Source organism: Petromyzon marinus, chromosome 69 (genome assembly GCF_048934315.1).
Source record: "Petromyzon marinus isolate PM22_M1 ecotype Great Lakes invasive population chromosome 69, UKy_Petmar_22M1.pri1.0, whole genome shotgun sequence".
In the NCBI taxonomy this organism is placed as follows: domain Eukaryota; kingdom Metazoa; phylum Chordata; class Hyperoartia; order Petromyzontiformes; family Petromyzontidae; genus Petromyzon; species Petromyzon marinus.
In genome coordinates, this window is record NC_133735.1 from 2,372,072 (window position 1) to 2,384,080 (window position 12,009).

Genomic DNA, 12,009 nt, shown 5'->3' on the forward strand with positions numbered 1-12,009 from the left:
GGAGACACGGGTAGCGTGAGGACACGGGAGACAGGAGACACGAGTAGCGTGAGGACACGGGAGACGGAGAGACACGGGAGTCACGGGTGTCGTGGGGACACGGGAGACGGAGAGACACGGGAGTCACGGGTGTCGTGGGGACACGGGAGACAGAGAGACACGGGAGACACGGGTGGCGTGGGGACACGGGGACAGAGAGACACGGGGAGTCACGGGTGTCGTGGGGACACGGGAGACAGAGAGACACGGGAGACACGGGTAGCGTGAGGACACGGGAGACAGAGAGACACGGGGAGTCACGGGTGGCGTGGGGACACGGGGACAGAGAGACACGGGAGACACGGGTAGCGTGGGGACACGGGAGACACGGGAGACACGGGAGACACGGGAGTCACGGGTGGCGTGGAGACACGGGAGACAGAGAGACACGGGGAGTCACGGGTGGCGTGGAGACACGGGAGACAGGAGACACGGGAGTCACGGGTGGCGTGGAGACACGGGAGACAGGAGACACGGGAGTCACGGGTGGCGTGGAGACACGGGAGACAGAGAGACACGGGGAGTCACGGGTGGCGTGGAGACACGGGGACAGAGAGACAACGGGAGTACCGGGTGGCGTGGAGACACGGGAGACAGAGAGACACGGGAGTCACGGGTGGCGTGGAGACACGGGAGACAGAGAGACACGGGAGTCACGGGTGGCGTGGAGACACGGGAGACAGAGAGACACGGGGAGTCACGGGTGGCGTGGAGACACGGGGACAGAGAGACACGGGGAGTCACGGGTGGCGTGGGGGACACGGGGACAGAGAGACACGGGGAGTCACGGGTGGCGTGGAGACACGGGAGACACGGGAGACACGGGAGTCACGGGTGGCGTGGAGACACGGGGGACAGGAGACTTGGGTAGAATTGGGACACAGGAGACAGGAGACACGGGTAGAATGGGGATACGGGGACACGGAGAGACCTCTTGGACCTTGTGACTTGGCTACACAACGCAGGGAAAGAGGTTCGTTGGCAGCCAGGGGGTACAATTCAAATGGCGACTTCGGAAATCTCATCCGGAATTATCCTCATACAGCGTCACAGCCTCAAGACCTCTGACACCTCCTCCCCCCTCCCCCGCTCCTCATCATCATCATTATCCTTACACTCCTCCTGCTCATTGTCCTTATCATCATCATCCTCCTATCCTCCCCCCATCCTACCTCCTCCCCCTCCCCCCGCTCATCATCATCATCATTATCCTTACACTCCTCCTCCCCCTCCTGCTCATCGTCTTCATCATCATCATCATCCTCCCACCCTCCTCCCCCCATCCTACCTCCTCCCTCCCCCCGTTCCTCATCATCATTATCCTTACACTCCTCCTGATCATTGTCCTCATCGTCCTCATCATCATCATCCTCCTTCCACCCTCCTCCCCCCATCCTACCTCCTCTTCCCCCTCCCCCCGCTCCTCATCATCATCATCATTTTATCCTTACACTCCTCCTGCTCATTGTCCTCATCGTCCTCATCATCATCATCCTCCTTCCACCCTCCTCCCCCCATCCTACCTCCTCTTCCCCCCTCCCCCGCTCCTCATCATCATCATCATTATCCTTACACTCCTCCTGCTCATTGTCCTCATCGTCCTCATCACCACCATCATCACCACCATCACCACCACCATCATCATCCTCCTCCTCTTACTCCCCTCCCCTCCCCCCCTCCACACGATCACCACCACCACCACCACGCGCAGGAGAAGGTGACCATCATGAGCTCCATCAACCCCACCAAGGACCTGCTGGCCGAGCTGGTGGGCTTCCAGCGGCTGCCCGAGGAGCAGCGAAAGAAGGTCCTGCAGCTTCGCGAGCTGCTGGAGCAGACGCTGATGCTCGACCCGGCCAAGCGAGTCTCCATCAACCAGGCGCTGCAGCACCCCTTCATCCAGGAGAAGATCCTCTAGTGGGGAGGCGGTGGATGGGGGCGGGAGGCGGGAGGAGGCGGGAGGAGGGCGGGAGGCCGATTGCCTGCCGCCGCCGCTTTGGTCGTGGTCGGTTGGCATTTGTTGGCGGCGGCGGAGAAGACGACAAAGCCGCCGCCCCGGCGTTAGAGGAGAGGACATTTGGCTCGTGAAGGGACCCAGGGTTTTGGATTTCGGTTGGGGGGGGGGGGGGGGTTCCGGTGGGTGGGGGGGGGTGGGGGGGTGGGTGGGTGGGTGGTGGGTGGGTGGGTGGGGGGGGGAGGTTTTTTTTAACGGTGCGTGAGAGAAGGAGCGGCAGGGAATTTTTTTTCCCAAGGCGGCGGAGGTAGGAGAGGTGAGTTGTTGTTACCGGTACCGTCGGCCAATCACGGGGCGGGGCGGGGGCGGTTGTCGCTGCCGATCGACCAATCGCAGACGGGCGAGCGGGAGGGGGGGGGGGGGGGTGGGAAAGCCGTTGACCAATCGTGAGAGAGCAGCTGACAACTGTTGGCCAATGAAGCGGTCTCTGACCGGAGGGGGGGTCGAGCACTTTCCCGCCGTTGACCAATCACGAGAGAGAGAGAGTTGTCAGCCTGCCGCAGAGAAAGATGTTTCCACTTTCAAGCGATATTAGAACAAACTAGTTTTACTTTACCAGGTAAGGCCCCGCTGAGTTTGTCTAGTTCTTTTTGGAAAAGTATATAGCAGCCCAAACATGCTTTGAGGGACGCACGTTTTGTGTGTTTTTTTTAAATGTGGAGGGAAAAATCGTGAGAAAAATCGACTCCGAGAGAGAGACAGAGAGAGAGACAGACAGAGAGAGAGACAGACAGAGAGAGAGACAGACAGAGAGACAGACACGCAAGCTCCCAATGTCGAGCAGCGGGTCATCGGGTGGGGATCGAACCCACGACCTCCTGAGACAAGCGGTCGCGAGGTCGTCAACATCCTCCCAGCCACCGTGGCGAACAGCTGTCGTCTCCCTCCCTCCCCTCCCTCCCTCTCCTCCCTCCCTCCCTCCCTCCCTCCCTCCCTCCCTCCCTCCCTCCCCTCCCTCCCCCCCTCCCTCCCTCTCCTTCCTCCCTCCCTCCCCTCCCTCCCTCCCTCCCTCCCTCCCCTCCCTCCCCCCCCTCCCTCCCTCCCTCCCTCCCTCCCTCCCTACCTCCCTCCCTCCCTCCCCTCCCTCCCTCCCTCCCCTCCCTCTCCTCCCTCCCTCTCCTCCGTCCCTCCCTCTCCTCCCCTCCCTCCCTCCCCTCCCTCCCTCCCTCTCCTCCCTCTCCTCCCTTCCTCCCTTCCCTCCCTCCCTCCCTCACCTCCCTCTCCTCCCTCCCTCCCCTCCACTTCCTCCTCCTCCCTCTCCGCAATTGAGCGACACCGGCGATCTCGCATCCTGGACGTCAAACCGATGGCCAGGCACGGCACCACCGCCCCCACCGCCTCACCGCCGCCCCCCCGGCACCACCGCCCCCCCGGCACCACCGCCCCCACCGCCTCGCCACCGCCCCCGCCGCCGCCTTGAGCCACCTCTCCAGTTCACCGGCGTTTGCTTTCTGTGGGATAGATTTTTGAGGGGTTGCGGGAGCTAGGGGATTGAAGGATTTGTGTTGGGGTTGGAGAGGGAGAGGCGCCGACGGTGTACCTCCTCTGCTGTGGGGGGGGGGGGGGGGGGGGGCGGTGGTGGGCCCCCCCCCGTTTTTTTAGGGGGGGGGGAGTCGGGGGGTGGGAGCGTCTGACGGTTTAACAGTAAACAAAAACGAATCAAATCCTCCCCCCTACACGCGAGAACGGCGCGAGTCGTGGCGTCCCCTGGCCCCGTCCACGTACCGCGGTGTAGCTGTCGGCCGCACTCCCCCACGGGTTTTAGTTTTTACCACGGCCACGTGCGGCGATGTGCGAGCGGCGACGTCCGTGCGCTGTCGACGAGTTTAATTTTACTCCGTCATTTCTCTTTTTTTTTTTAAACTCCGCGCCCACCGCTCGCTCGTTCGTTCGCTCGCTCTCTCGCTCGCTCTCAACGCGCCTCGCCCGCCCGCAGGTGAGATTGGGCCTGTGCGGGGGGGCGGGGAATAAATAAATAAATCGTGAGAATTTGAAAGGAAATCGCGACGAAAACCACACACACACACCCCGCCTGCGTGTGCATCGTTGTGTTGAGAGAGGGGTTGTTGCGTATCGGTGTCTTCGCCGTGTGGTGGGAGTGATCGGGAGAGAGAGAGGGTTGTTGTGTATCGGTGTCTTCGCCGTGTGTGGGAGTGATCGGTGGTAGGCAACGTGGAGAGAGAGGAGGTTGTGTACCGATGTCTTCGCCGTGTGTGGGAGTGATCGGGAGAGAGAGGGGGTTGTGTACCATAGTCTTCGCCGTGTGTGGGAGTGATCGGGAGAGAGAGGGGGTTGTGTACCGATGTCTTCGCCGTGTGTGGGAGTGATCGGTGGTAGGCAACTTGGAGAGAGAAGGGGTTGTGTACCGATGTCTTCGCCGTGTGTGGGAGTGATCGGAAGAGAGAGAGGGGGTTGTGTACCGCCGTCTTCGCCGTGTGTGGGAGTGATCGGTGGTAGGCAACTTGGAGAGAGGGTTGTTGTGTATCGGTGTCTTCGCCGTGTGTGGGAGTGATCGGGAGTGAGAGGGGGTTGTTGTGTATCGGTGTCTTCGCCGTGTGTGGGAGTGATCGGTGGTAGGCAACGTGGAGAGAGAGAGAGAGGGGGGTTGTGTACCGATGTCTTCGCCGCATGTGGGAGTGATCGGGAGAGAGAGAGGGGGTTGTTGTACCGATGTCTTCGCCGTGTGTGGGAGTGATCGGGAGAGAGAGAGGGGGTTGTTGTACCGATGTCTTCGCCGCATGTGGGAGTGATCGGGAGAGAGAGAGGGGGTTGTTGTACCGATGTCTTCGCCGTGTGTGGGAGTGATCGGTGGTAGGCAACGAGGAGAGATTGGGTTGTGTACCGGCGCCTTCGCCGTGTGTGGGAGTGATCGGGAGAGAGAGAGGGGGTTGTTGTACCGCCGTCTTCGCCGTGTGTGGGAGTGATCAGTGGTAGGCAACTTGGAGAGATTGGGTTGTGTACCGGCGCCTTCGCCGTGTGTGGGAGTGATCGGGAGAGAGAGAGAGGGGTTGTGTACCCGCCGTCTTCGCCGTGTGTGGGAGTCATCGGGAGAGAGAGAGGGTTGTGTACCGGCGCCTTCGCCGTGTGTGGGAGTGATCGGTGGTAGGCAACTTGGAGAGAGAGAGAGGGGGTTGTGTACCGCCGTCTTCGCCGTGTGTGGGAGTGATCGGGAGAGAGAGAGGGGGTTGTGTACCGGCGCCTTCGCCGTGTGTGGGAGTGATCGGGAGAGAGAGAGAGAGGGGGTTGTGTACCGTAGTCTTCGCCGTGTGTGGGAGTGATCGGGAGAGAGAGGGAGAGGGGGTTGTGTACCGTAGTCTTCGCCGTGTGTGGGAGTGATCGGGAGAGAGAGGGAGAGGGGGTTGTGTACCGCCGTCTTTGCCGTGTGTGGGGAGTGATCGGGAGAGAGAGGGGGTTGTGTACCGATGTCTTCGCCGTGTGTGGGAGTGATCGGGTGCGTGGTTTCGGATTTGGAATTTGGAATTTTCGCCTCGAACCCGACTGGAATCATTTCCTCCTTGGTTCTTCCGGTGGAGTCACGTAGGAAGAAAATAAATTAAGTAATGGAGTGTCGACGTTTCGATTGGAACACAAGCAACCGTGATCAGGTAGAACTACATTTGAGAGAGAGACACAACACGGACACGGAGACCACACAGAGACACACACATAGACACATACACACTGTCTCTGTGTGTCTCTGTGTTTCTCTATGTTGTCTCTCTGCTTGTGTGTCTGTGTGTGTGTGTCTCTCTGCTTGTGTATCTATGTTGTGTGTCTCTGTGTGTGTGTGTTGTCTCTCTGTGTGTCTGTGTGTCTATGTTGTGTGTCTCTCTGTGTGTCTGTGTGTCTATGTTGTGTGTCTCTCTGTGTGTCTCTGTTGTCTCTCTCTGTGTGTTTATGTTGTGTGTCTCTGTGTTGTCTCTCTGTGTGTCTCTGTGTATGTTGTGTGTCTGTCTGTGTCTCTGTCTGTGTGTCTCTGTGTTGTCTCTGTGTGTCTATGTTGTGTGTCTCTGTGTGTCTCTGTGTTGTCTCTCTGTGTTTGTTGTTGTTCTCTGTGTGTCTAGTGTGTCTATGTGTGTGTCTATGTGTTGTCTGTTGTGTCTCTCTCTGTGTTGTCTCTGTCTCTCTCTGTGTATGTGTGTTCTCTCTGTGTGTCTGTGTGTGTCTCTGTGTTGTCTCTCTCTGTGTCTCTGTGTGTTGTCTCTCTCTCTGCTTGTGTGTCTCTCTTGTGTGTGTCTCCGTGTCTGTGTTTTGTCTCTCAAAATGTAGTTCTACCTGATCACGCTCCCTTGTGTTTCCAATCGAAACGTCGCACCCTATTGCTTTAATTTATCTTCTCTCTACGTGACCGTACCGGAAGAAACCAAAGGGTCATTGCTGCAGTTTACGAAAGCTTCAAATCAAGTTGGAATCAATTGAGTCCGATTCGATGGGGGCCTTGGTCCCCAACAGCATTAGCCTCGTGGCCACTGCCACTGCCACGGTCGGCTCGGAGGTGTTAACTCCCTCGCCCTGATGTGCAGGAGGCCGTGGGCTCGATCACCCGACCCTGACGCCTGTACGTGTTGGGGGTTTCGGCGGCTCGTCGTCACGTGCAAACTTATAGCGGCCAAACGCGTGTTGACGATGGCGACGGCGCTGATGGTGATTCTCAATGTGGAGGGGCAAAAGAAACGGAGGACCCCGGTGGTGGTGGGGGGGGGACGGGGGAAATTCCACGCCACCCAACGGGGCGAGACACGCCGACTGCCGCACATCTAACAGCAGGCGTCGGTCAGGATGGAAACGCACGACCTACATACCCGGGCGAGCTAGTTAACATCTCCCCACAGTGGCACACCCACCCACCCCCCCACCACCACCACGTGTTTGACATCAAGTACCGTCGTCACGATACACAACTGAATCATTATAGACACAGAGACGCACCACGGTAAATGATTATTTTTCAGTCCGCCCGCGCTCGTGACCCCCGGGCGGTGGATGTGACGCGTTTGTGTGCAATTTTTCAACTTCTTACGGAACCCGGGTGTCCCCGAGTGGCTCTCGACGAGGCCGATCGTTCGGACCACTGGATGTTTTGTCGTCGGGGGTACGGCAGCAAGGCTCCTGTCGCCACGCGGTTTTTCCCACCACCGCCACCCCCTCCCGCCCCTCCCTCCCTCGGGGTCACCGCCAATTGCGTCAAAGGTTAGATAGAATACGGAGGGAGTCGGCAACTTCGGGTATTGCACGAAATAAAATGACCGCCACGGCCGCGCGAGGGTCTTGCGCTCGAGCGACGAGCTTTTGTCGGACGGCATGCGAGCAAAAAGCGCTCGCAAGACCCCCCCCCCCCCCCCCCCCCCCGCGGAGTGTCCAAAGTTTCTCCGGCACGTCTCGCTGAGCCGCCTTGGCCTTCCGACTGCCGAAGGGAACACCGCCGCGAGGTCGCGACCTGCCACAGACGAACCACGATGCAGTGGAGACTCGGGGGGGGGGGGGGGGGTGGTGAGAGATCGAGTGACCCCCACGGAACTCGGAACAATTCGGGTGAGCGAACCAAATTTTCGACCGGTTTTTTTTTTTGCGCCGCCCCGGACATCGAACACAAAAACATTCGGCTGGTCGAGCAGCTTGATGAGAAGCCGCGTGGGCCGAGATCGCGTTAGCCAGGGCGAGCGGGACAAAAGGACGAGTGACCCAGTTTCACGCGTGGCCCTCTCGGCCCAGAGGCAGACCCGCAAAAAAATATATATATAAAACGTCGTTCCCGTCAACTTTGTCCCCGCCACCTTCCGCTCGAGCCATCCACTCCCCTTGCTACGGGTGAAGTGACGTTTCAAAGTTCGTTTATTCTGTCAATTACAACTGTGTTTCTCGTTGGGGTTTTTTTTCGTACGCTTTCACGTGCCACTGTACTGTGTTTTAATGTTGTTAACTTTTTTTTTTGTAAAAACGGCCCGTAACAGGTGCATCCTTTTGTCGGGGAAACCAATTAATTCTAGATTTAAAGCTTTCGTGACTGCTAGGATCCATACTCTTTGGTTCTATTGGGTAAAGTCACGTAGGTGAAAAATAAAATAACAAAAAAATCACGTTGTTTCGGCGACAACACAAGCGGCCTTCATCAGGTGAAGGGACGAGACTGTCTGGAGGACAGTGCTGGAGTGGAAGAAGCCACGCTTAGATCACGACCTTTAAGCTGTGTGAGAAGAATAAGACCACGCGCCTTGACAAAGGAATTAGCATATAATTTAGCATTGAAATGGCTCATTGAAATAGCTAAGTTAAAGTATACACATCCGCAGAGGTACCCCTTGACAAAGGAATTAGCGCTGGAGTGGAAGAAGCCACGCTTAGATCACGACCTTTAAGCTGTGTGTGTATATACTTTAACATAGCTATTTCTGTGACCAGTTACAAGCTAATCACTCAGCTATTTCAATGCTAAATTCTATGCTAATTCCTTTGTCAAGGGGTACCTCTGTGGATGTGTATACTTTAACTTAGCTATTTCAATGAGCCATTTCAATGCTAAATTATATGCTAATTCCTTTGTCAAGGGGTACCTCTGCGGATGTGTATACTTTAACTTAGCTATTTCAATGAGCCATTTCAATGCTAAATTATATGCTAATTCCTTTGTCAAGGGGTACCTCTGCGGATGTGTATACTGTAACTTAGCTATTTCAATGAGCCATTTCAATGCTAAATTATATGCTAATTCCTTTGTCAAGGGGTACCTCTGCGGATGTGTATACTTTAACTTAGCTATTTCAATGAGCCATTTCAATGCTAAATTATATGCTAATTCCTTTGTCAAGGGGTACCTCTGCGGATGTGTATACTGTAACTTAGCTATTTCAATGAGCCATTTCAATGCTAAATTATATGCTAATTCCTTTGTCAAGGGGTACCTCTGCGGATGTGTATACTTTAACTTAGCTATTTCAATGAGCCATTTCAATGCTAAATTATATGCTAATTCCTTTGTCAAGGCGCGTGGTCTTTTTCTTCTCACACAGCTTAAAGGTCGTGATCTAAGCGTGTCTTCTCCCACTCCAGCGCTGTCCTACCAGACAGTCTCGTCCCTTCACCTGATGAAGGCCGCTTGTGTTGTGGCCCGAAACGTCGTGATTTTTTGTCGTTTTATTTTTTCACCTACGTGGTGACTTTACCCAATAGAACCAAAGAGTATGAAACCAATTAATGCCATTTCCATTCATGCCTATGGGGGAGCATTGATTCGCTGTTGGAACAAGTCCGGTGTTCGAACGCGCGGGTGTTCCGGAACGAGTTAAGTTCGATCTCCGAGGTGCCGCCCCCCCCCCCAGCCACAATACCTTGCTGACTTTGTCATGCACCATCGTCACGCAAACTCGTGCTCCTGAGCTCGGACGGTGGCCCTTTCTTTGGGCCTGGCCACCGAACGGCGATGTGGCCGCTGCATCGCCGCGCCGTCACCGCGAGGCGTCTCTGGGGGAACCCGCTCTTTCTAGGAAGCCAGTGGAGCAGCTCCGTGCGCCTTTGAATCGTCAGCCGGATTGAAAACTCTGTCTCGTCCGAACTGCTTTTTGTCTTTTCGTTTGTCGTTCTTCCCGCCGCCGACACACGCCTACGCTTGGCACGGTTTGGCTACGCGCCGTGGAGAAGACGTTCAGCGTGCGTTGGGAAGATGATGAGGATCGGTTTTGCCCTCGCTGGCAATCGAACAGGTGTTCACAAGGCCCAACAGGAGCCTTTATCAAGGAAACCATGCCCGCGTTCATCACGTGTGCTCGCGGTGAACACGGAAACGAACAGAGAGCACGCTGCGGTAGCCACATGCATCGTTTCTAGATTTGAAGCTTTCGTGACTGCAAGGATCCATGCGCTTTGGTTCTGTTCGGTAAAGTCACCACGTAGGTAAAAAAAAATAAAACGACAAAAAAATGACGACGCTTCGGGCTCAACACAAGCGGCCTTCATCAGGTGAAGGGTTCAGGCTGTCTCGAGGACAGCGCTGGAGTGAACACAGCCACGCTCAGACCGCGGACCTTTAAGCCGTGTGCGAGGAAGCAAGGTGCCTTGACAAAGGAATTAGCATGAAAAAAATAGCATTTGGTGTACACCACTTTTATGCTAAGCTCGGGCAATCAAATGCTAATTTTTTAATGCTGATTCCTTTGTCAAGGCACCTTGTTTGCTCGCACCCAGCTTAAAGATCGCGGTCTGAGCGTGGCTGTGTTTCACTCCATCGCTGTCCTCGAGACAGCCTGATCCCTTCACCTGATGAAGGCCGCTTGTGTTGTGGCCGAAACGTCGTGATTTTTTTGTTGTTTTAATTTGTATACCTACGTGGTGACTTTACCGAATAGAACCAAAGAGGAGTACACATGCATTGCCTTTGAAACTGATTGGTCCACACCAGTTCACAAGTGCAGGTAGTCCCCGACTTACTATGTTTCGATGTTACGATAGCGACACTGCGACTTTTTATCATCGCCATCCTCCTCTTCCGAAAACGAAGTTAATGTAGCCATCAACAACCTAACATCGTTCAGGTATGCAGACGACGGACAGAATCTTGTGGCGAGTATGGTAGAATATGATACACGTTACGATACGTTCTGTGCATGTATGGATAACATAGCTTTAGCGATTTAATTTTAGGTTTACGATACAATACGATACGTACGTTCAATGCATGTTAAAAGTTTTTTTTTATTGCAGATAGGATTGTTTCCTGAAAAAAAATCTTTCTGTGAAATTACAGTTCATATAGGTAGGCTAAGAATTGACCTTTTTTTACTTGAAATTTTACTGTGCCATACAGTATTGTAGTTAATGAATACACGCAGTATATAGTTTATACAGTGCGTTACTGTAAATTGCTTTGTTTTGCTAAATTCTCACCATGAAGGCTCCTGGGTAGGCTAGGCGCCATTTTCGACTTACGATATTTTCGACTTGCGATACGATGGTCGTAACGCATCTCCGTCGTAAGTCGGGGACTACCCTGTATGTGTGTGTGTCGGGAAACCCTCCACACAGCTGTTAGGGCTTTTAACAGAGTGCGAGGCGAAGAAGGCTCACCTGATCGAGTCGCTAACCTTTGTATTTTAAACTTGATTAGGCGCTATCGTGGCTGCAGGAATTACGCTTTGGTTTTTTTCGGTAAAGTCACGTGGAAATAATAATAAAAAAAATGAAATTACATAATAGCATACGACGTTTCGATCGCAACACAAGCAATCGACATCAGGTAGAGGGAAACACAACCGCAGATATATATACAGATATATACCAGGGGATACAGAGAAACGAAACATCACACTAAATCAAACAGGGTTTAGCAAAATTTGGAAACTATAAAGCAACACAAACGGTCGGTTAAAACACAACGCATGGTTTGGTTGAATACGCTGTTTGAAAGATTGTTAAATTGTAAGTTAAGTGTGAAATTTAAGATAGTGATAGATTTCACACTTTCAATTTAACAATCTTTGAAACAGCGTATTCAACCAAACCATGCGTTAATTGTGTGTTTTAACCGGCCGTTTGTGTTGCTTTATATAGTTTCCAAATTTTGCTAAACCCTGTTTGATTTAGTGTGACGTTCCGTCTCTCTGTATCCCCTGGTATATATTATCTGTGTTAATTCCCCCTACTTAAGGTCCGTGTATATATATCTGCGGTTATGTGTTTCCTCTACCTGATGATGATTGCTTGTGTTGCGATCGAAACGTCGTTATGCTATTTTGTAATTTAATGTTTTATTAATTCTACGTGACTTTACCGAAGAAAACAAAGAGCATGTACACGTGGTTAATGCAAGGTTGATGCAGACATGATTCCCTGCACGCAAAAAAAACGGTTTCCGTTTGGTGTTTTAACATCTTGACACAACTGTTTTTTACTGGTAGGTACGAAGTTGTAAACTGAGTGCACCAGCCTGCAATAGATTAATGTGTCCGTCCGTCAGTCCGTCTGTC

At 53.8% G+C, this 12,009-nt stretch overlaps 1 protein-coding gene across 1 annotated transcript in view; it reads left to right on the forward strand.

Annotated features, from left to right (window-relative positions):
* LOC116957083 (uncharacterized) overlaps window positions 1-2,156 on the forward strand; it is a 59,065-nt gene extending 56,909 nt beyond the window's left edge. The window contains exon 18 of the mRNA XM_076055097.1: window positions 1,751-2,156. Within this exon, the coding sequence (XP_075911212.1) occupies window positions 1,751-1,957 (207 nt within the window). The 3' untranslated portion in view covers window positions 1,958-2,156. The remainder of the gene's footprint in view (window positions 1-1,750) is intronic.
* The last annotated feature ends 9,853 nt before the right edge of the window (window positions 2,157-12,009 follow it).